Source organism: Equus asinus, chromosome 13 (genome assembly GCF_041296235.1).
Source record: "Equus asinus isolate D_3611 breed Donkey chromosome 13, EquAss-T2T_v2, whole genome shotgun sequence".
NCBI lineage: Eukaryota > Metazoa > Chordata > Mammalia > Perissodactyla > Equidae > Equus > Equus asinus.
The window spans coordinates 15,909,658-15,934,188 of NC_091802.1; the positions used below are offsets into that span (position 1 = coordinate 15,909,658).

A 24,531-nucleotide genomic window follows, 5' to 3' on the forward strand; every position below is an offset into this window, starting at 1 on the left:
CTGCAACCCCCTACCTAGTTTGGAGGAGATTCCAGAAAATAGTAAGACAGCTAGGAAGGTTGGGATCTATGTTACAGCAGCTGAGACCCCGAGGCTCCAGACACTTGCAGCCTGTTTTCCTGTGTTAGTAAGCCCAGGCAACAATTCACCAAAGACCAGAATTCTTGGAGGAACATGGGGTCAGGGCCACCTTAAGGAGAGCCTCGCCTATTGAGAAGGACAGGATGACTCAGGCAATCACAGACTGAGAACCACAAAGTCTGGGGTTACCCCCAACAGCCTCAGTTGCTCTGGTCACCTGGCCCAAGCCTGGGTGAATGCACTCCTCCTTCCCAGGCCTGGAGGACCCTCCACGGGCCCCCGCTGGCCTGTGGCACTCACAGAGAAGGTAGTCTTGGTAACCTCCACGCTGTTGTGGGAGATGCCCCCGCTGAGGCTGCCGGGAATGCCCCCACTGTGCTGCTTCTTCTGGCTGCTCACCATGGTCTCCATGGAGTGGCTGCGCACACGGATGGCCCGCTGTGGGGAGAGAAGGTGACAGGACCTGAGAGGTGGAGCCTGGCTGCCACCAGAAGACCCTGCCCTCTTGATGGGGTCTGCAGACCCTGCCCTCAGCATGTGCACACTTGTGCACACACACTTGCATGCTCACTCTCTCAGTAGCTCATGCTACAGTCACTATGGTTCGCAGAGAATTTTCACATGTTCAGTCCCATGCTCTGGGCGTGGGTGACTCCTAGAAAGCAGAGGCGAGGGAAGGCACCAGCCAGGGAGAGTCCGAGGGGTCAGGGCCTCAGCTCCCCAGCAAGGTGGACAAAAGCTGTTATCCCCATCTTACAGTTAAGGAAAGTGAGGCTTCGACAGCTCACCAAACCCGTGTGACCCTGGTCTGTCTGGTTAGCAACCTCTCTAGGCTACAGCTTCTTTATCTGTAAACTGGGAATGATACGTTCCACGCAGGCTCGTGGTGGGAATTCAACAGTCATGTGCCTGAGCCCAATCTGACTCTTTTTCCCAGAGAACTAAGCATCCTTATATTTAAACACTAGATATCCCTTCTGCTGTCATCCCAATGTGGGCTTTGTGCAATGTGCAATACATTCGCCCCTGGTGAACCATGTAGGAGCGCTTACGAATCAGTGCATGGAGCCAACACTCACTTGCAGGGGCTTAAGACACTGTCAGTACAAGCCCGCAGCCTGACACAGCTGCTGAAAGAGAAGATGCACGCTCAGAGTGGGCAAGGTGGGAGGCCTCAGGGGGCAAAGAGCTGCTCAGCCCACAAAGAGCCCTGTGCCCACTTAGGGCCACCAAAGAGCAAAGGGCATTTCAGCAAACAGTGAGGTGTCCAGGAGGGGACAACCAGGGTGGTCAGGGGCTTGTCACAGTGCACGCATGGATAAGAACAGCTAAAACCAAGATTGCCGAGCCCACGACAGGGATGGACCTAGGAGGTGAAGACCGCTCCTTCAGACGGCTCTGCAGGCCTCTGTTGCTCTGGAACCAGACCCAAGGGGAGTGGTTATAGAGAGGCCAATCTCAGCTCAACCCAGGGAGGATGCCCTGACAAGGGAAGTCCAAGAGGATTCTGGCTACCACATGAAGGATGCTCTCTGGTTCTGGAGGCCTTCACAGATGACATGAGCATTCTAGGAAGGGAAGTTTCTCTCCAGTAAACCCCAAACCCTCGCATCACTCCCCTCTGATCATTTATTCAGTCACTCAATAATACAGCCAGGCAGCAATACAACTTAGTGGTCGAAAGCATGCAAGTGACAGGGTCCAACTACCAGGATTTATATCTGGGCTCCCTATTCCACCACCCATTAGCTGGATGCCCCTGGTCAGGTTGCTTACGTTCTCTGAGACTTACATGTGCAATGGAATGGAGGATATCTACTCCATGGGTTCTTGTGAGAATACATCCAAGGCTCTTAGCAGAGAGCCCGGCACACCATAAGTACCCAAGAAACGTGGCTACTCTAATTGTTAATATTAAGCATTTGTTGCATGCCTCTCATGTGCCTGGCGCTGTGCCAGGAACTGGGAGCATTGTAGGAGGGGAGTCAAAGAAGTGTGAGACCTGGCCCCTGCCTTCAAGGAGTGTACAAGTCAGCTGGGGAAACAAGGCGTTTTCCTAAAATTAGGGCACGCTGAGAGACCCAGGGCCCCTGGGTGCTCCCTCTGCGTTAATTAGCTGTCCAGGGCCCCAGGGCCTAAGAGCCACATGCAAAGACTCATGAATGGAGATATTATTAGTCATTCACGTAAAAGTGCCCTCCCCACCACATCCCTTGCTGGCAGAGCCACTGTCTGGTCCAATGTCCCCTCTTCCTCCGTGGGATGAAGGAGTAAATCAAGTCCAATCTAAGGCGGTCACATAACCCATCCCCTTGCCAGTGGAACATAAGGGGACCTCTGCTGGGGGCTTCAGGGAAAGGCTTCCTCAATGATTCCCAAAAGAGATGTGACATGTCTGTACCTGAAACCACAGCAGCCAGCTTGGGGCCATGAGAGATCGAGCCTGCAGGATGAAGCTGACAAGCTGGAGATGGCAGAAGGGAAAGGAGAAAGAACCCGATGCCAATGACCATGCAGAGCCATGAGTTACCTTGGCCTTCTTATTAAGTGAGCTAATGGATTTTCCTTATTGTGTGAGCCGGATGGGGTTCTCAGAACCTCGGCTTCGGGAAACCGATGCAGAAGGACAAACGTGAACACTGCTCCCTTCCTCCCTGGGTTCATACCCACACACGTACAAACATGCCAGTTTATGCACCCCATGTGCCAAGCTACAGATGTTCTCATGTGGAAGAATGAACCCCCTTCCCTCTCTTGAAGCCTCAAGGGAAGAGCTTAGTCTACAGCAAGGTGGTCCCAAGAAATCAGCATGAATGTTGCTCCTAGCGAAATAGCAGATCCCCCCGGACCCTCTCCCCAAGGTCAGGAAATCTCCAAGCTCGGAAGGTGAATGATCACCTCGCCTGCCTTTCTATCCTGACCAGGGAAGGTGATTCAGGAAGGAGGGCCATTTGTAAATATGACTGCCCTGGAGACAAGTTACTCTTGCGAATGAGGCACGGAGCCCAGCAGCCTCGTACCTGATGTCATCTAGCCTCTCCAAGATGGCCCTTGAGGGAGATCATCTCTCTCTCTCCCTTTCTAGACCACAGAATAGAGTCGCCTAGCAACAGTTTCCTGCACCATGGTTAAAACAGACAGCACATACTATTCATTCCATCACTTAAAGATCATTAAGTCACACACCCCTTGGAAAACTGAGGGCAGGAAGGGTGTGGCACCACACTGAGGTGTCCCTCCATAAACAGTGAGGTTCCCCAAGTGAGCTAAGTGCCTCATAAATCTCAGCATCATTACATTCCGTTGGTGCCCTGTGTGTGCTGCCACCACCACTATTGTCATCAACAGTGAGATGTCACTTAATCGTCTATGTTCTGATGTAGTCCTCACTGTCTCTTTTCAAAAGGGGTTTGATGTGGGTAATAAGCCCTGCGTAATGGCATCTGGTCTGCTGAGCTTCACACGCATGGTCTTATTGGATCCCCACAACTCTGAGAGGTACAGAGGACAGGCATTTGATAGAAAAGGTCCCGAAAGGTAAATTATTGCCTGAGGTCACGATGTAGATAAGACATTGCCATGACCCAAACCCAGGACCCTGGGCTCCAGATGAAAGGGTCCCAGGATCCCAAAAGGTGGTCCAGAATTGGACATATAATTCAACTGGTTGATGGACTAAGGATGATTAGAAACCAGGAGCTTTCAAAACAATCTCAAGGCTGATGTCAGAGAAGGCATCTTCTCCTCAAATGCCCTTGGTGCTGCTGTCTGAGTCATCGAGCTAAGTTTGCAGAGACAATGGGCTCACGAGGAATTCCAGGAATTTGCAGGGGGACCGTCTGCTGTCAAAGCAAACAGGGAGGGTTTGAATCCTGGCTCTTCCCAGCACAATGTATGAACCTCTCTAAGTCAGCCTCCTTGTCTGTACAACTTGGTGATGGTCCCTGAATGAGGATGATATGAGACAGCGTGTGCCAAACACCTGGTGTGATATTTACTCAGGATCAGCTCTCCTCCCTACTCTTAGGGATAGAAGCAGACAGACAATAGCTACCTCAAAACCTTAAAGTTATGTTCAGATGAAATCACCCAGGGACATAGTCTGAAGTATTTCATGTTTCAATCTGACGTAGAGATGGAAGCACTAGCCTTCTCAAGCTGGGCAGAAGAGTCAGGTGAAAGGTGAATAAGAGAAAGGAGGACAGTGATGTGGAGAGAGGTAGGCAGGAGAGAAAAGGACAGGCACATGAAGGCTTTGTGTCAGCATTAGGAGGTCTCCAGGGACCATCTGGACCCTCTCCCACTCAGCCCCTTGTTCATCTGGGCCACAGTTCATCTCTTGTCTGCTTGTTTCTTCCCAGGGATGGGCTGCTCACTGCTTTCAAGGCTGCCTGTTCCAGTGGTGGACAACCTGACCTTTGGAAAGGTCCTCTGTGCACCAAGCTGAAATCTTACCATTTCTAGACCTTGGGGTCTCAGACCAGTTTATTCCATATTTCACACAACTGTCCCTAGCTGTCCTCAGAGTCTGCTTTCCTCCAAGCTAATCATCTCTGGTTCCATCACCCACCCTCAGTCACCAAGGTTTTCCAGCCCTCAGCACACTTCATGGCTTACCTTTGAACAAGTTCTCCTTTGGGCGAGTGAGAAAAAAGAAAGGGTGTCACTTTCTCGTTATATGCTTACGTCACTTCATTTCAGGTAGGGGTTTGAACACCAACTAGCATCATGGAAGGAGCCATGTCTTTTCCAGGCCAACCACAAACCTCGATTCCTCACAAATTGGTGTTGTGAGTTGCTTCAACTTAACAAACTCAACTTAAGGGACACAATGCACAGGGATGACCACTAACGGGACATGCCTATCTGTACCAGGCAAGCAACAGAGGCAGGGGCCCTTGGAAAGAAAGATGCTAACTGCTTGTCTGCTGAGATGGCTCCTAATCAAGAAATACTCTGAGGTCCAGATTAGGGTCTTCTGTCCCCCTAGCAGCACAAATAAACGACAGAGGCTGACGGAAGAAGGAGCTATCCCTCCACATCTCCACTCCAGCAGACCAGAGCTCTCATCCATGAGCTGCCCCAGCCTGCAGGTACCTTGCTGGGGTTATCTGAGGCCTGGTGCTCCTCTCCGGCCACTAGGGGTCACATCAGACCAGTGCATTAACTATCACAGTCCCTCAAAGGCTGCGCGAATTCACCTGACAACTCCCTGCTTGCTATGGTCGCAGTCCTGCTGAGGCTCGGGAGCCTTCTCCTCCCTGGTCCTCCACTCCCTTCTGCATGACGAGGTCAATGGAGGGCTGGGCAGGGTCATTGTTTCTCAAAATGTGGCTCACACGTGCTTTAGGTACATAGCATGTAGACACATCCAGTATTGTCACTTTTTCTTTCCATTTCATTACGGACCAACAAAAACTTCATCAACAGCTGGCAGTGGCTGAGAACAGCATTTAAGACCAATAGTCTAGAAATCAATATTTTTCAAAGGTGAGTATGTACAGCTCCTTTATAAAGAAAAATATTCTTGCAAAACTCCAAGTGTATGTTCACAGACCCACCGCAACACCAGGGTTCCCACGGACTGCATTTGCAATATACCTACTTACTCCACAGAAATGTCTTTTAACGGTGAGATTCACTGCAAAAGTTTAGTCTCTATAATTGGAAATATATTTCTTTGATGTTATCAGCTTTGATGTTATCAGAGAAAATACAAAATTTAAGTGTTTGTAGCACTGGCAGATTCCTGAGAATATCTCCAAGCCCCTCAGCTTGAGAAGCAGATCTAGACGTCCATAAACCAATTGCTCTGTGTCTCGAGGAAGAAAAGCTTAAAATACAGCAAGTGGAACTGAATCAAGATGTGAAGAAGAGCTATTCTAAGTGGTGGGAGGAGCAAGCAGCCCAGCCTGGGGCAGTGGTGGGTCTGCTTCCTAGGAAAGGAACAAAGGGTCCCTTTGGGGGGAAGGGACAGTCACAAGAGGCAGGGGTGGATGGCCGAGATGGCTTTTAGTCCTGGGAATTCTCAATTATGCTTCCACGCACCTGTGAGATGAGAACTTTGACAGGAAGGAGATAAAGCAAATTTTTGTCCTGGCATCATTGCATGCACCACTTCTTTCAAGAGGAATTCCATGAAGGTCCGGGTAAGGGACCGCATGAGGAATCCCAATAATTCTGACACCACGGCACCACCCAAGGGGCCCACGAAGACATACCAAAACTAGAGACTGCTTCCCAAGCTGGGTCAGACCACAGGCACGGCCCAAACATCAGAATCCCCCAGCACTGGGCTCCATGCTGCTGAGCCTGGCCCACTCTCAGCTCTGGCCTCCACAGCTCAGAGACATGAGAGCAATGAAGGAAGGCGTGGGGCAAAAGGGTTCTTGTCCCCCAGCTGAGAGGAGGAAAACACGCTCTGAAGGCTTACAGGCCATGACAGTCCCCTCCCTCACCCCCAAGTGCTACCCCGGAGACGGGCATGGAAGCAGAATGCAGAAGTGGGCCTGTTTTCAGCCTTTCAGTTGGAAGGACTTAGGGTTGAAAAGAAGAATTCCCTGGATTATTAGATCAAATACAAGTAATGATAAAGTCTTGAAGCATCTTCTCTCTTGGAAACCCCTTTAGACAGACCCACTGGAGTCAAAGACAGATGAGATGCTACTCCTGCCAGAGGCAGGGGACTGGACCAGTGGCCTCAGGCCACCCTCCATTAGACCCGCAACCTGCCTGTAGCTGCTGGGCCATTTTACCCATTGGGCACCATGGCAGAGTGTCCACAGCCTACAAGCATTTCCAGGTGAATAAAGTATTTGAAACCTGAGAAAACAATAACTCCAAACCACAGAAGGAAACTTGCAAAACTGAAAGCAACAAATACTGCATTAAATGTCTGCAAAATATAACACCATGTCAACTAGGCAACCGCAGCTCAAGTCATATATAAACTACATTTACTGTGGGGCATGGGAGCAGTTTGATATGCTTGATACAATGTGGGGCAGAGGCTACAAAGTCCCTGTTCATAGGGTCTCACCTTCACTCCTGTCTCGGCCAGGTTGGCCGACCTGGCTCCCCTGTTCTTCCCCGTTCCTCTTCTCCCTTGCCCCGCTTTCCTCGTAATCTCCCAGCTTCTGCTAGTTCACCCTGGCTGCCACTGTCCATCAGGACTGAGCCAGATGCCCCAAGAATCTCTCACCAGCCTGGAAGAATGGCTGGGCTCCGACCCCCACCCTCGTGAGGAATCTGGGCAGCTGGCCCCGACTAGGGCCAGCAAAGCCCTGCCCTGCTGTCTGCGGTCCAGCCAGGCAGCGAGAGATGGAACCCAGGCTTGCCCAGGCCGGGCTAGTGTGCGTGGAATCTGAACCGAGTCAGGAACCAGGAGGCAGTGTCACACAGCTGTTAAGAACACAGGCTTCAGAATCCAGCAGACCTGGATCCGGCTCCCGTGTCTGCTGGGTGACTTGGGATAAATTACTGTGTCCCTTTGAGTCTTGGTTTCCTCACATGTAAAATTACACTCATAATTATTAAAATTGGGTATGAATTATTATACTCATAATAAGAGCCTTCTTCTCAGGGCAGAGAGGGCAGCTGTGAGGTTCCAGACAGGATCACGCGGGTTAAGCTTTCACTTTACACAACAATAACAGCTAACACTTTCACTGAGCATTTACTGCATTCTCCAGGCCATGCGAATTGTTCCAGACACTATTTCAACGAATTGTCACAACAACTGCATGACAGAGGTCCTATGTATCATCCCTGTGTCGTTGATGAGAAAAGAGTAGCTCAGAGACTGTGAAGACTGCCCATGATGACGCAGAGCTGGGATGCTAACATAGGCAGATCCAACCCTAACCCCCAACACGAAGCCCCCAAAATGGTAGCTTTACAAATCATTCTGCAATGGGCAATCCAGTAGAACATTGACTTAAGGACCAGAAAACCTTAAGGGCATGAAACAAGGCTCTACCTGTACTCAGGTGTGAGGTTTGGAGCAGTCCTGCGGCCTCTCTCAGCCTGTCCCCTCACTTGTGGGTGGAAATAACAAGACTCCTTCTGCCAACCACACAGGACTGAAGCCAGACTCAAATCAGACCCTGGATGGAAGTGCCGGGTAGACCAACAAGCACTCGGCAAGCACATGACGATGAACTTCTTCACCCCACATCAGCTAAGTGGCCGTCCAAGCTCCACCTAAATACTTCCAGGGACTTCTTTTAACAGCTTGTTCTCGTTAGAAAGTTCTTCCCTTTGCAAAGTCCACTGGGACTTGCCTGTAACTCCATCCCACCAGCCCTGGCCAGGTCCTCCAATGCTCTGCCAGCTGGGAAGAATCCTTGCAGTACCCCACACTGGCTGCTGAAGACCCCAAAGGCTTGTGTCCTTGCTCCTGCCGTCCTGCCCTGGACTCCCCGACCACAGAAGGAGGCAGATGGAAGCAGTCATGTTCTTGGTTTGTACCGGCTCCTCTCCTGCTGCTAACTCCTTCTCTGCCCCTGCATATCAGACTCCCAGGTCAGGAGGAGATGATCCAGATCAAGGAAGGACATGGCGGACGCTGCAGATACCGTTGGCTGCTCCGACCACTCACACTGCCTGATGCCTCTTCCCTCTGCAAACACCTGCGATGCCCCTGCTGGTCCTTCCACCTCTGGCTGGCATTTGGGCTCTGGGGTCAGGATCATGCAGACCTTGCACCTCTTCCCCTGTTTGTACCACCCGCTCCCTGCCACAGCAATCCCAAGCCACTCTTGTGCCTGTACCTTAAAAGATTCCAGGAATCCCCCATGGCCCCCATTCTCAAACTTGTCCTCTTCTGGGCCCAGTCCCAGCATGGCCTGTGTGTGGGCATGGAGCTCATCGTGAAGGTTGTCCAGGAGGGCAGCCCTCGTCCGGTCCTGGAAGGGAGAGGGCGAGGGTTGTGGAGCTAGCACTGAGGGCAGAGGCGTGCCCTCTCCCTGGGGGCTCCAGACACCTGGCCTGAGGGCTGCTATTCTGGCCAGCTGTATCTCGGCGACAGTGTAGACCTAAGGACAGGCTAGGCTCCAGGCTCACAAAGGCTGCAGTCAACACTACAGCCCCATTCCCGGCCCTCTGCTCTCTCCCCTCTGCCCCTTCTCCATGGGCTATCCCACAGCTCTACTGCGCAGACTCCCAGCCCAGATCTCCGCCCCAAGCTCTACATCCATGTACCCAACTGCCCACTGCTCCTCTCCATCCAGATGCTCATCCAGGGCCGTTCATACCGCCTCCAGGTGGCGCCATTCACACAGACCAGGACTAGATCTGTCAGCAACCCAGCCTTTGCAGGCACCTCCAGAGCAGCAGGTCTCAACAGAACTCATCTCCCAGGGGTCCCCAGGTCAGCAAAGAACCCAAGCCAAAGGCCCAAGAGCCACCCTACAATTCCACGTCCCTCTACCCTTATATACAGGAGTATAGACCGCCCCGCCCCCACTAAGAGAGGCAGGAGGAAGACCTTCGGAAACCACGCTCTCACCTCCAGCTTCGCGAACTTGTCAGACTTGCAGCAAGCGTTCTCTGCATTGGTGAGCTTGGTGAGCAGGAACTCCCTGAACTCTGGGCCCTGGAACAGACAAGATGCCCCGGGCCTCTCTCAGTCTCAGCTGTTGCCAAAAGGGCTTCAGCCACAGTAATGGGTAGGCAGAGCAGGGGTCTGGAGAGGGCCTCTGAAAGGTCCCCTGACGTGATCATTTCTAGCCCAGAGCAAGCCCACCTGCTAAGATGCCAATGTGGAAACCAGCTTCCCTGTCCTGGGAAATGCACCCTCCACACCCACAGTGGCATTTCCAGGACTGGGCGCCATTTTTGTCCAAGGGTCCTGGAACTGGAACATGGTATAAAACCCTTCCTTTAGCAGAAAGGCAACCCCAGTGTCAAACACCCTGACAAGAAGCCCTATGCTAGGCCAGGCAGGTAGCAGGATGGAGAGGTGGAGACCCTCAAACCCGGCAAAAGGTCTTCCTAATGCTCCCAGCCAAATTCAGCCCCACTCCAACCGCGGCCACTCAGGTATGGGAACCTGAAGCCTTAGGCATGAGAGGAGCAGAAAGGAGAGTTTCTTACCTTCTGGAAAACAGGAGGGCTGGGCAGAGGTGGCCCGAAGGCAGGCACGTCTTCCCGGGCAGTGACCGAGACCTGAAACACAGTATCTCGGTGTGGGCCAGGAGCTTGGAAGAGACCCAAGCAGAGGATGACAGCATGCCACATTCTGTGCCCTGGTGCTGGGGCAGCCCCATCCTACAGCAGATCTACCCGCCTCCTCCTCCATCCCCTTGGCAGAACACAAATGAAGTGCCCCCGTGAGCCAGCGCCAGCACCGCCCGAGTCACTGTTCCTAGAAGTGGGGCTGGACGGTGCAGAGCCATCTGCGTGCTCCCATCTGCATTCCTGGAGGCCAGAAGCGGGTTTGGCAAGAGGACTGGACAGGGCTGAGGAGCAGCCTGGGACCCTGATTCTAATGCAGTAAAAGTGTCCACGAGGCCTTATCTCATTACCTCACTTGATTGGGATCCTAATCCTCAGAGAAGGCACAGTGAGAATTACTAGCCCTGTTTCACTGATGAGGAAACAGATGCCCAGAGACATGGAGTGATCCCCCCAAAGGCACACCGGTGATCAGCCACAGAGAGGAACAGAGAATCCAGACCTCCCAGTCCTGCTCTGGAGTTATTTTCCCACAACACTGACTCCCACACCCAGCCATACAGCAGAATCACTTCAAGTGTTAATATCGATTGCATGGGCTCCACTGCAAACCTACTGAATCAGAAGCTCTGGGGTAGAGCCAGGAATCTGCACAGTTAAACGCTCCTGAGAGCTTTTGTGCAGTCGGTGGACTAGTGTCTGGGAGCCCTGGCCCCACACACAGGAGCAGTCAGTCCGGGTGAGGTTTGAACTAACAGAGAACCAGGGCCAAGGATGGGAACTGGGCGTGGGGGTAACATCAAGGTGCTTGTGTAGGGGTGTCCCAGGCTCTGGGTGGGGTGTGCACCTCTGACCAGTCTGGGTAACTGGAACCAACGGCAGGAGGAACTAATGGACTGAGAGTGCCCAGGTGTTCTGCCTGGGGGTCTTCCAGGCCCAGGAGAGGCCCACAGCTCCATCTCCCTTGTCTGCAAGGAGGTGCCCTGGTTTCACCTGCTCTCAGTCCACGAGGCTACAGACCTCTCTGGAGACTCTGCCCTCTCCCTTCCCCAGGCGGCTGCTGACGTGAGCCCAGCCCTGGCACGCCGCCAGCCACCCTGGCCTGTGAAGTAGGGCAGATGCAGAGTCTGCCAGACCGGGTGAGCAGGCAGCTCGGAGCCCGGCCAAGGAAAGGCCTTCCCAGGGTCTGCAGGGGAAGGGAACGGGAGAGGGCTGATCAATACGGCATTCTCTTCCCAAGCTCAAGGCTGTCTGCATGGCCCCAATTGCAGTACCCAGAGTCAGGAAATGGGGCATGTTTGGCTGACGTCATTTCTGGCTGATTCCAGCTGCCAAACACAGGCCCCCTCCACGACCCACTCTGCACCCGTGGCACCAGTCAAAAATTCTACCCACAGAACCAGAATCTGGGGAGGCAGTGGGGGGAAGGCCACCGAGGGGCTGCCAACTGGGACAGGGCCAGAGGCCAGACCCACCTCTCCCCTCTGCCCATCCCAATGCCCCCTCCTTCTCAGGCCTGCATTCAAGTGGTCTGTGCTGACTGGGGAAGTGGCTTCAGACATGCCCTTAAATCCAGAGTCTCCCAGCCAGACAAGCCCACTGCAGCAGCCGTGTCAGAAAGGCAGAAGACAGAACGCTTCCTGGTGACAGCCACTCATCTTCCGTCCCCACTGTGTCCCCTCTCCTGACCCCTCTCCAGCAAAGCGCTGGGCCTTTGTTGCTCCCTCCTCCTGAGGACAGCTGGGTTGCCGGGCTGAAAGCAGAAGCTGCCTGAACACAACCCCACCTTCCTGTTTTCTAAATCCAGTGAGGGCCTCTCGGCAGGGCGGGGCAAAGCTGAGAAGGAGAGGGGCAGCAGGTGACTCTTGAAGAGAAGCTTCAGGGCTGGAAAGCGGAAGGAGGCTGGGGCGTGTGAGTAATAAGGATGCACCAGGAGGTGGGGAAGCTCGAGGACTCCAGCCTTGACACGATCCTCATGTCTGTCCAAGTGGAGGCCTTAGAGGACGGCAGAGGTTCCTCAAGCCACAGATCAGTAGAGCGCGGAAGGGGGCCCCCAGACAGGAGTCTGCCCCAGTGGGCTGCTTGGCATAGATTCCTAGACCTTTGTGGGACTTTGGGCGGCAGGGTGACCTCAGACAGGGAGAGGACGGAGTTCTGGGGATGGCTCAGCTGGAATTTCCTTCCAATCTGGCAGGATAAGGACAAAATCCATGTCTAAAAAATAATCCGATGTAATGTTTCATGCACCACCGAGTTTCAGAGCCAAGTTTCCACCTGCTCCGACTGCTCAGTGATGAAGACCACAGGCAGACCTGGACGGGGCTCCACTCCACTGCTGCCAGGCCCTGTGGCCTCAGGCCTTAAGTGACTTCAGCTCTCAGCCTCAATTTCCTCCCTGTAAAATAGGGCTAAGGAGAGGCCCTGCCCAACCAGGCGCTTGTGAGGATTCGAAAAGACTGTGCTTCTGAGGGTGCAACTCAGTGCCCGGTATGCAGCAAGCACCCAGGAAGGGGCAACCATTGTCACCCAGTGCTTTTCTTTTCTAACTTTCCCTGCTGACCTGCACCTAAATAAAGGACACCTGAAATACTGCAGAGTTCCCCCAACCCAAGTCCTAATCCAACACACACACGCACACTCCTCCTTCTCAACTACCCCCCCTTCCCCTCCCGCAGCATGTCAGGGCTAGAAGGACCTTGGAGGTTGTCTAGTCCAACTTCCTCATTTCACACAGATGGAAACAGAGGCCCAGAGAGGGAAGGAACTGGCCCAAGGTCACACAGCAGTCAGAGGTAGGGCCAGGACAGAATCCCACGTTCCCGAGCCTCTCAGTCCGGGGCTTTTGCCTGCACATTCTCACACTGTCCTCCCCTTCCTCTTCCTCTTCTTCCCTGTTGTTCCTCCTCCCCAGTGGAGGCCTCCTAAGGAAATCTCACCCTCCTTTGCCATGGCCCCTAAGCCTGCAGGGGTCAGCTAAAGTCCCATGTCACCCTAGACCCTTTGAGGGATCTAACAAGGTCCTCCTCAGTCTGCTTGTCACCTGGAATGCTTCTGGGGGTGTGGATGGACAGAGTTTTGGGGTACGCCTTGGAAGGCTGGTCTCCCTCCCTGCCCTCTGCACCCCCCAGCCCCCATTCACAGGTCTTGCCTTCTGGCCTTAATGTTTGCCTGTCAGGTGGAGCACAAGGTCCCACAGCCCGGGGACAACCTGGCGCTTCCTGTGGGTCCTGCTTCGCTCGTTCTCTCCACCCTCCCTGAGGACAGTGCTTCTCCCTGGACCACAGACTGAGGCTCGGAAGACTTTGTCAAGACTTCTGACATCAAAGCTGGAGGTGAGATGGTGCTTTTTCGGATCTCTGATTTTTCTCTGCATTTTCCCACTCTGCTGAGCTCGTGGGAAAGTGGAGAAGCAGTTAGCTGAGCTCCATTTCCTATCAGGGACTAAAAGCAAATACTAAACATCCACAGGAGGCCCCATTCTGCCAGCAGAGGCCTAGCAGACAAGCCACACGTACATACATGACTGCCTGGCAGGGTCTGGGAGACGCTCCCATCACACAGCTTTACTTTGGGGATCCTAGCCCTCTGCCTCCGCTGGCTGTTAAAAGAGCCAGTCGGTGGTTCGAGCGGCCCATCCACTGAACAGCACTCACTGGCTTTTCTGTCCCTTCCCTGAAGGCTGGTTCTGCATGTCACTTTCACTTTCACATGCCCCACCCCTAGTGTGGCACCCAGCACACAGTAGGCACTGAACCAATAAACTTGCTCCCATCAATAAATCAAGCAGCTGCTTGAAGTGAATACCCATTTCAGTCAAAACAGGTAATCCCGTAGCATTCAAGGAAATGCCCAAACCATGGCTTCTCCAACTTTTCAGCTAAAACTGCTCAATGACAGAAGAGCATGAACACGGGCATGTAAAGAATCAGCTCTCCTCAACAGAAGAGAGCTGTGTTTTGTTTGTTTGTTGAAATCTCACATTTGGTTTTAAAGTCGATGTGAATTTCACATTTAATATATCTGGATTTCTACTGATGTAATAATGATCTAACATCATTTCTTTTCCCAAAATCTTTGAGCAAAATTGATACGTCACGAAGATGGCCATGAAATGCTATGGCTTTGCGCACCCCAGGAGCCAACCGGCCTAAGTCATTCTACAGGAAACACTTTCAGGCCTCCTGGTCGCCCATGAGCAATGACAGGCTCCTTTGCCTTCTCCCTGACAGCAGTGCTTCCCAACACTGTGGGGAGCAGGGATACCTCAGAAAATGTGAGCTATAGCCTCTCTCCCCAGAAAATGCAAAGCAGCACATAAACTCAACATTTTGCATATATCTGCAGGGGGTTCAAAGACTAACATCCACCTTAAAAACCCTCAGTCTGTCTCCCTTGGGTCCCATGCCCCAACACCACTGTGATACAGAGAAACTGCTGTCCAAGAGCTTGGGATCGTTTCTCATGGAGAAGAGAAAGGGATGGTTAGCGACACGGCCATCGGAAGCAGGCACGGTGAGGGCGGCAAGAGGCTCCTCTGCATTCGTGAGGATGGGGAGCCCACTGGAAAGACCACTTATGGATCAGGAGGCTCAGACTCAGGTGCTTGCAACCCCGCCTCCCGGGGAGTCTTCAAATTAAGGTTGAGCATTTACTCCAGAACAGCTAAACCAGAGGGGCCCACCCAGTGTCCAGCGTGGACCAGGCCCCTGAGGTTCTCCTCCCTTCTCACCAGAAACATTTCACCTTTTTCTTTCCTTCTTTGTTACCACCTTCCTTCCTCTCCTTTCCTGTCAATCCCCACTTCCTCTTTTTTCCTCTCCTCTGGCTCTGCCTTACTCTAGACTTGAGCAAATGGCATTACCAGACTCCAGATAGGAAAACTAGGGCTTGTCAACCCTTGAGTTAGATGCTGTCAAGACCAGAGGCAGCCAGATGGATGAGATGAGCTCAGACGGAGCCCTCACCAAGAGTCTAGCTCCCAAATCCCAGAAACCCGAGAATTCAGAGAAAATCAATCACACCAAAGGTAGGAGTGCCATTTTGGAGAATGGCCTGAGGAGCCATTGAGAACCAGTGTTCCTCAATATCGCTGAATCCATCAAGTGGGGTGAGGGGCAGGGCCCACTGCTTCCTCCAATGAGACGTTCTCCTTACCTTGTAGGATGGGGTCTCTGTGCCTGCGTTCTCAGCCTGTACAACAATGTAGGCATGTAAGAAGTTGGAGGCAATCATATCTGGGACAAATGGTGTATTTTCTTCTTGGAAGATGATGGCCACAATGTCATTCCCAATGTGTCTCTTTCTCTGGAGCTAAACAAAAAATGTTCCATTGTTATAAGCCAGTTAGGAACATCCTGAAAGCAAAATAGGTCTATACAGGAAATCCTCATTATTCTATCTTTATACATAAACTCTGGCACTCTGAGACCTAGCTCGCTAGGGAGTTTCTCTTGCAATCTTTAGAAGCCATCAAAAAGAAAAAAAATGGAGAAGATGCTGAAATGGTTAGGCAGAGACAAGCAAGCATCTTACTGAGCTCAACAGTGCAGAGCCCTGACTCAGGACTCGAGGAGAACAGTTAACAGGTGAGGGCTGGGTTTTGCCCTGGTAGAGCCTGTAATTGATCCAGGAGACACACAAACACAGGTAAAGCCACCTGAGAACACTAACAAAGCCACTAGCCAGCAAGTGCTAAGTCAGCTGCTGCAGACAAAGTGCCTGACTCTAGGGGCCAAGAAGAGGGCAAAATCAAAGGCCTGATGGCAATCTGAGAAGGCTTCCTGGAAGAGGAGATGGGGGCAGGCACTTGATGGAAATGTGGAAGAGCAGGGATGAGGGGGTGGATCATTCTATACCAGAGGGGAGAAGAGCCATGCTTAGAGAAACAAGGGGCACCTGGCTTGGCAGAGGTCACAGGGGAGAGAGAGACCCAACTCCGATTCAGTATCCCAAACTGTGCCAGGGGCTCACAGGCGACCTCAATCACCAAGCGCGTACTGTTTGTCAGGACCTGTGCTGGGCTGCTCACATGCCTGACTTCAAATGTTAAGATTCCCCCCATACCAAGTCCTGGCTAGATGCTTATCTACACATTTGTTCCTTTATTAAGCACCTACTGCATGCACACCCTATATTTCACATGAGTTTCTCAATTACTGAGCCACCTGCTATATACTGAGCCACGAGCTGAGCACTTTCACACAGATTGCCTCATTCCACACACATCATCCCATTTCTTGGGAAAATAAAATTAATATTTATTCATTCCTGGCTGTGAGCCAAGCTCTGTATCCCTCCCACTGAACATCCGTGAGACGAAAAGAGAGCCGGGCAGAGAACGGCCCTCAGCCTCCGGCTGGTACAGCGAGTGAGGGCAGCCGTGACAGAACAGAGATGGAAGGTGAAACGCTGAGAGAAAACCTACTTTGGATACAAAAGGAATCCTGCTCCCATTTGTTTCTAGAACATTCAGTAGTGATTTTAGAGCCAAATCACAGTCTCATTTGCCAATTTCCTTTTTCCCTAAGAAGCCAGGCACGATGTTTACAACTTCACATCTGTGCTGCCTCCCCAGTTCCCTGCACAGAATCGAACGGTCAGGGTCTGGTGGATGGTCCACCTTCCTTTCTTATTTTCCTGGAGATGGTGGGACAGGGCAAAGGGTGCAGTAGACAGGACCAGCTGCTGGCTTCAGGGGTCCATGAGAAAAAAAGCCAGGCCCTCCCTGGGGACACGCAGCTGTCAGAGGCAGCAAATGAGAGAGAGGGCAAGAAAACACTGGAAGCAGAGGCCTCAACCAGGGCTCCCTGGCTGAGGCAAAGGCTGAATTTCTGCCCACAGCAGGTGTGCTGAGAGATGAGGCTGAGAGCAGCAGAGCTGGGAGGGGGAGGGACCGTCTCAGGCAATAACCAGCTGCACATCACCGGGGTGGGAAGGCGGCCAAAAGCCCAGTGGCCTGGACAGTGACCAGCTGTTAGGTAGCAAGCCTGCCACAAGCCAGGCATGGTACTGAGCCCTACATTCAGAACCTTATGTAATCCCAACGATGACTCTCTGATGCACGTGGTGTTATCCCCATTCTACGGGTGAGGAAAATGAGGCCACAAGGTTACCCGGCTTGCCCGTAGTCACATATCCCTAAGCGGCAGAGCTGGCTTCAAGCTGCCATCTGCAGACCCTGTCAGGTACTCTTCACCATCACCCTCCATGATCAAAGCACCCGGGCTCTGCCCCTAATCTGGGAAACAGTCTTTTCACCGTGCAGAGCTGCTGTCTCCCCATTGGTCAAAGCTGAATAACCATGAGCCCTGTCCTGCCTCCTGCACAGGGCTGCTGACCGTGGCCTTGGTGAGATAACACAGCAGAACAGCTTTGATGAGGACGCAGCGGAACAGTCTGGCCTCTTGATTATGAAAATGGGGAGGGGGGCCACAGTCGCTCAGGCAGACCAGACCAGAAGCAGGCCTTCACCTCACACGCCCCGGGCTCCCACAGCCCTCCGGAACCAGCTTACCTGCTGGGCGTCTCCCTCGGTAAACGGCAGCTTCGTGGAGACGTGAAACATGATCTCCCTGTCCCGGAATATCGTGTACACTGATTCCACCCCCGTCTGTCCGTGGGTCACATCCAGGCCTCCTCGGAAACTGTCAGTGAAACAGGGCAGGTGCCGGGGAGAGAGAGTGAGGGGAAGTGGGCAACTTGGGGCGACCTCCCCAAAGGATATGGGAGCAGGAGAATGAAGGAGAAGACGTGTGAGAGTTGAGGCAGAGAGATTATGAAGCGTGAAATACAGGTAGGTGGGCTCTTCTGAGCAGACAAGCCCTGGCGTTCCAACCATAAATCCATTATTTAAAAGCCAAGGCAGAGTGCTTAAAATTCCACGCACTCCGCTTCAGCGGCCCAGGTTCACAGGTTTGGATCCCAGGTACAGACCTACTCCACTCACCAGCCACGCTGTGGAGGTGTCCCACATACAAAAAAAATACAGGAGGATTGGCACAGATGTTAGCTCAGGGCTAATCTTGCTCAGGAAAAAAAAAAAAAAAAAAAGACCAAGGCAGAACCTCCATTTCAAGCCTTGGCTGTGTTCTCTCCACACCATACGGTCTTGTGGGAAGGGAGATCGTTCATCCATAATCCCAGACAAATGTCGTCCCAGGTGCCAGTGGCCCCCGAGGCTGGGCATAAGCCTTTGCTCTCTACAAGGCCATGTCCAAGTCCTCAGCCCAGAGCCAGGGCAACCAGCCATCCTGTTGGATGGTGGTGAGCCCCACAGGAGCATCTGGCGCCAGCCAGGAGAGGTGACAGATGCTTGACTTCTACTCAGCCAGTCCCTGACGTGGAGACTCAACCAAGGCAGTACCCAGCTTGAAGGTACCCAAGGAGGCCCCTTCTCTGGCTATCTCCAAACAGGCAAGAAAGAAAAGAACTAAGGACCTAGGTGGGCTTCCGGGAGCCCCTTCTTCCTTTATGGCTGCTAGCTGTGCATCATATTCTTCAGCAAAGAGAGGAAGATGCAGGTTCCTTTAATAAAATGAAATAAAATAGACCCTGGATATCGGTCCCCTCAGGCACTACAATACAAGCCAGAAAATGTGCTCAGCCGGGCACAGCGGGAAGCACACTAGGCTGGGAGTCAGGCGCTCTAGACCTGCTTCTGCCACCAAGTCAGCACACGACCACGGGCATTTCACTTCATCCCTCTCGGCCTCAGTTTCCTCTCTCTACAAAATAAAGGGACAGGAATATATGATCTCTGGGGTCCTTCCTGGTTTTAATAGACTTTATTTTGTCTATTCTAAGACGCACCTTTTTTCACGTTTTAACATCTCTGAAATCAGGACACACGATGGCGTCTCAGAGTGGATGAAAGTGGTATAACAAGGACAGTAATGCCTACCAGCGCTCGCTCTGCGTGTGGCACTAGCTCAAATGCTTCGCATGCGTTATCTACGTTATTTCCCGACAACCTAGTGGGGGAATACTATCTTTACCTCCCTTTTCACAAGAGAAGAAACTGAGGCTTTCAGAGGTCAGTTCACTTGTTCAAAGTCATAGAGCTAATAAGTGGTGGAGATGGGACTTTAACCCATGTGTGATTGACTCCAGACAGCAGTGATGACCTTGAAGGGAGAGGAAGACAGAGAAAGAGGGAAAAAAAGAAGGAGAAGGAAGCAGAAAAGAAAGTGACTATGGACACCTGCTACATGCCGGGCACGGAGCTGGGTGCTTCCACACAGGGTAGGAGATCCTGCTAATGTGGCTGCCACAGTGGGGAATTCTGGGGGCCCAGCCATGTGCCAGCCACCAAGCATAGAACAGGCTGGCCAGGTCGGAAGGCCCTTCCCAAATGTTGCTTTTGTCAAGGAAAATCGAGGGCAAGAGTTTTCCAAGAAATAGCCCCAATTCTTTTTTGTCCACTCAGAGAACCACACACTATTGCATAGCTTCCTGCCAGGAGGGTTATTATATTTCCACCAACTCTTAATTATCCATTGCTTTTGTGTATTGTCTAAAATAGGTCATTTCCCCCAAAACTGCACAGGGCCCTCTTTCCTGAAAGCCTGGCAGGTGAGTGATGGGGAAGATGGATTCTTTTCACTCTCAGTCTGAACCAAATGGAATCAGGAAGCCAAATCCGAGGTGGAGCACTTTCATCACGCACCCGAAGGCCAACATCAATCCCTTTCAGGTAATCTGCCACTCTGGATTATCCCCTGCACCACCATTTCCTTAGGAACACAGGGAAGGGAGTGTGATCATGTGCTGAAAAACAATCCCAGGTTCTTCACATGTGTTTTTAACTCTCACAAGCCCTCCCTGAAGCTCAGCTGTCACCCCTTGGCCTTCCTCTAGGGCCTAGTCAAAGGGGCCGGAGTGATCCCTTGGCTAAAACCCACCCTTTGAAGTCCTGCAGCATGATTGTGTCTCCCAGAAGGTCCAAGAACTCCTTGAAGGCTGGGCTCTCCTCATTATTCCCAAACAGCTCCTCCTCCAGGGTCTGAAAGAGAAACAGGAACAGGGGCTGGAATTAGGAAGAGCCTTCCTGGTGCCAAGGGAAGCAACGTGGTTGTCCAGATCCCTGGTCCCTTTCTTCCTTTCTCCCCAGACCCAACACATTCACCACCCAGTGGCTCTGTCCTCAACTGGAGGAAGGACCAACAGAGGCTCACGCAACAGAGCTGGGTTTTCAGGGCTGGTTTATAAGGACTTTCTATCTGGACAAAGGCTACTGGTCAGTACAAAAAGCAAAGCTGGAGCAAAGAGTTCTTACACTTGCTACCAAAAACACAATCTATAAATGAAAAGTCAATAGTTGGACTTTTGACAAAGGACTTGTATCTAGAATATATAAAGAACTCTCAAAACTCAATAGTAATCAAAACCACAATGAGATATCACTTTACACCCACTGGGATGGCTACAATCAAAATGAAACACAAGAAGTATGGGTGAGGATGTGGAAAATCAGAACCTTCATATACTGCTGGTGGGAATGTAAAATGGTGCTGTCTCTTTGGAAAACAGTCTGGTAATTCATCAAAAGGCTAAGCACAGAGGTGCCATATGACCCAGCAATTCCACTCCTAATAATATACCCAAGAGAAACCAAAACATAAGTCTACGCAAAACTGTACACGAATATTGATAGCAGCATTATTCATAATAACCCAAAAATGTCAACAACCAAAAGTCCATCAACTGACAAAGAGATAAACAGAATGTGGCGTATCCATACAATGGAATATAATTCCACCATGAAAAGGAATGAAGTGCTGATTCATGCTACAACATGGACAAAACTTGAAAACATTATGCTATGTGAATGAAGCCAGACACAAAGGACCATATAGTGTGATTTATATGAAATGTCCAGAATGGGCAAATCCATAGAGACAGAAAGATTTGTGGTTGACAGGAGCTAGAGAGAATGGTGACGGGGAGTGAGCTAATGGGTATGGAGTTTCTTTTGGGGATGATGAAAATTTTCTGGCGTTAGATAGAGATGATAGTTGCACAACTCTCTGAATGTACCACAAGCCAGTGAATTGTATACTTTATTGAGATATAATTCACATACCACTGTGAACTGTATGGTATCTGAGTTATACCTCAATAAAATTGGTAGAAAAAACGTTTACACTTAATAATAAAAAAAAAGATCCAATTAGAAAATGGTCAAAAGACATGAACAGTCATTTCACCAAAGAAAATATACAGATGGCAAATAAGCACTTGAAAAGATGTTCAACATCATTAAGCATTAGAGAAACGCAAACTGAAACCAGAATGAAGTATTACTACACATCTATCAGAATGACTAAAACAAAAAATAGTAACACCACAAAAGGCTGGCAAGGATGCAGAGAAAACAGATCTCTCATACACATTGCTGGTAGGAATGTAAAATGGGACAATCACCCCAGAAAACAGTTTGGCAGCTTCTTATAAAACTAAACATGTAATTACCATATAACCCAGCAACTGTGCTCCTAAGCAATTATCCCAGAGAAACGAAAACCTATGATCACTCAAAAACGTGTATACAAATGTTCATAGCAGCGTTATTCATAATAGCCAAAAACTGGAAACCACCCAGATGTCCCCCAATGGGTGATTGGTTAAACAGAGCGGGGTACATCCATACCAAAGAATACTACTCACCAACACATAGGAGACAACCATGGATATGCTCAAAGAACTTGCGTGAATCTCGCTGAGTGGAAAAAACCCAGCCCCCAAAGGTTATATACTGTATGATTCCATTTATACAACGTTTTTGAAATGACAAAGTTTTAGAAATTGTAGAACAGATTAGTGGTTGCCAGGGATTTGGGGACTGGAGTGGAAGGGAGCATGGAGGCAAGAGAGAGGCGGGCATGGTTATGAAAGGGCAACACAGCGATCCTTGTGGTGGTGGGGTTCTTCTGGATCTTAACTTTGGAACCTACACACATGATATAATTATATACAACAAAATACACCCCCCTAAAAACCGAGCACATGTAAAATGGGTAAATCTGACTAAGATCTGTGGATTGTATCAGTATCAGTAGCCTGGCTAGGATATTGTGTTCTACTTTTATAAGACATGACCTTCGAGGGAAACTGGGTAAAGGGTACACAAGATCTCTCTGTATTTTTTCTTACAACTTTGTATAAATCTACAAATATCTAAAAATAAAAAGTTAACTAACTTAAAAAAATAGAAAGCAAAGCTGAAAACAGTTGCAAGCTCTGCAGCTGTGACAGGCTTGCAACACTGAGTGGCCCTCCCTGAGCAGTAGACTCTGCCCACAGTGACAGGATCTGCAAACAGTTGAAGGCTCTGCAAACACACACAGACAGCAAGAAAACTGCAGACGACACAAAGACACTCCAGTCTGCACACACTTCATGGGGAAAGTCTTCCATAAGTGATTCTTTAACACCTCCTTAACGCCTCCTTTACAACAAAAAAGAGCAGACCTCAGGTTCTATGTCTTCAAGAGGCAACAGAATCTAGCTAGATTTCAGTAACTTTGTTCTTTATAGTATTTCTTTTTAGAATTACCTTCATTTCACATAAGTGATACTGATTTTCCAATTAGAGTAGTGACATAAAATTTCCTTTAAAAATTCTTTTAAGGTGAAAAAAACTTTTTAAAGAAAACATTAAGTAGTTAATAGGAAAGGTGTGATTAAAAAGTATAATGGTGGCATACAGTGGAGCGAATAACAGGATCTTAGCTGTGGTTTGTGCATGTCTGAAGTTTGGGAAACACTGCTCGCTAACGGGGGTCTGCAAACTGTGGGCCAAGTCTGGCCTGCTGCTTGTTTTTATAAATAAAGTTTTATTGGAATACAGCCAGGCCAATTCATTTAGTATTGTCTACAGCTGCTTTTGCACTACAAAGGCAGGGTCAGCGCCTGCAACAGAGACAGTATGGTCTGTGAAGTCTAAAATATTTATTATCTGGCCCTTTACAGAAAATGTTTGCTGAACCCTGAGTATAGCACGGCAGGAAGGCATTGCAACTCTAGCCCACACACCGTTTGCCCCAGGTCATGAGGCCAGAGTGTCAGGGAACAGCTGCTTCCAGGCAACACACATCTTCTACTGGGAAAACAATCCAACTCATGCTCTGGGGTGTGCACCTCTCTCCAGGATTTACACCCAGCCTGGTATTAGCATCGTCTTATTTTTACACTGGCCTTGAGCTTGACCATGGACTCAGGGAGGGGGTCTTAGTCATCCCTGTATCCCCCACAGTGCTTAGCACAGTGCCTGACAAAGAGAGGAGTAAGTTGGGGCTTATTTATATCCGAAGACCAGCACAGGGCTTTCATGCAACAAATGTTCATATTAATTGCCCCCTTGGATACAGGTTTGCAAAACAACAATCTGCCGAGTTTTTTAAAAAAAGACTTTTATCTCGCCACACGCCCCCACCTCGCCTCGCAGCATCAGGTACATAAACAACACTCAGACTCCTTCTCAGAGGTGGATGGTTCACGTTCAATAATTATAACTTTGCTAGAACATGGGATTGTAATCACCTTACGAGATCTGCTTTGGTAAATTTCAGAAGCAAAGGACTTTAATTGGGGGGTTATATTAGCAGAGCTGTACAAAATAAAAATGCAATATGTGAAAATAATTAGAGCGGCTACCTGAATAACCTCCCTGAAATTATAAGATTCATCTGTGTGGGTCTTTCAGCTCCTAAACTCTTCACTGTGTTTAAGTCTGTCTAAGTGAACAGATGTCTCTGTGGGCTATTATCTTCAGACGAGGAAGTCAGCTATTAACTAGCCAAGAAAGACACTGTCACGCAAAAAAAAACACAGATAATGTTGGAAGATGCGACCTACCATTAGCAGAGTCAAACTTTTAGTCATTAATTCACATAACAAAAAATTATGAGTGTATTTATGTAAAGTCACCATGCTAGGCTCTTAGATGATGCAAAGATGAAATGGGTGTGGACCCTTCTTTCACACAACCCACGCGAGGAAACCGTGTGTTCAGCAGACCACTACTCAGGATGTTCATAAATGTTCATGGTAGGAGATACGGGAAGTTTGTGGTCAGACAAGTATGGGACATACTGAGTTCAACAAAGTCATAAAGAGTTCTTTACATTGGGGTTCCTTAGAGCCTTTAAAATGTTCCGCAACTGACCTCCAACCAAGTCATTTGCTCACAGAGTACCTCATCAGTCTAGCGTCTCTCAGGACACACTTTGAGAAACATTATTCTAGTCAACTAACTCCAAAGCAGCAATGTGCCAC

The 24,531-nt window shown here is 50.3% G+C and overlaps 1 protein-coding gene across 21 annotated transcripts in view; it reads right to left on the bottom strand.

Annotated features, from left to right (window-relative positions):
* Nucleotides 1–24,531, bottom strand: part of RAP1GAP2 (RAP1 GTPase activating protein 2) — a 210,790-nt gene that overhangs the window by 12,113 nt on the left and 174,146 nt on the right. For 18 of the 21 annotated variants that reach the window (XR_011493635.1, XM_070482583.1, XM_070482581.1 and 15 more), the window contains 7 exons: nucleotides 20,157–20,257; nucleotides 17,771–17,900; nucleotides 15,412–15,567; nucleotides 10,177–10,248; nucleotides 9,590–9,676; nucleotides 8,853–8,987; nucleotides 382–519 (listed from right to left, as the gene is read on the bottom strand). Coding sequence is in view for 20 of the 21 variants with exons in the window: in XM_070482583.1 (XP_070338684.1) it covers nucleotides 382–519; nucleotides 8,853–8,987; nucleotides 9,590–9,676; nucleotides 10,177–10,248; nucleotides 15,412–15,567; nucleotides 17,771–17,900; nucleotides 20,157–20,257 (819 nt within the window). In the remaining variant the exon portion in view is untranslated. The remainder of the gene's footprint in view (nucleotides 1–381; nucleotides 520–8,852; nucleotides 8,988–9,589; nucleotides 9,677–10,176; nucleotides 10,249–15,411; nucleotides 15,568–17,770; nucleotides 17,901–20,156; nucleotides 20,258–24,531) is intronic. The other 3 variants (XM_070482585.1, XM_070482588.1, XM_070482586.1) reach the window with 3 other exon arrangements.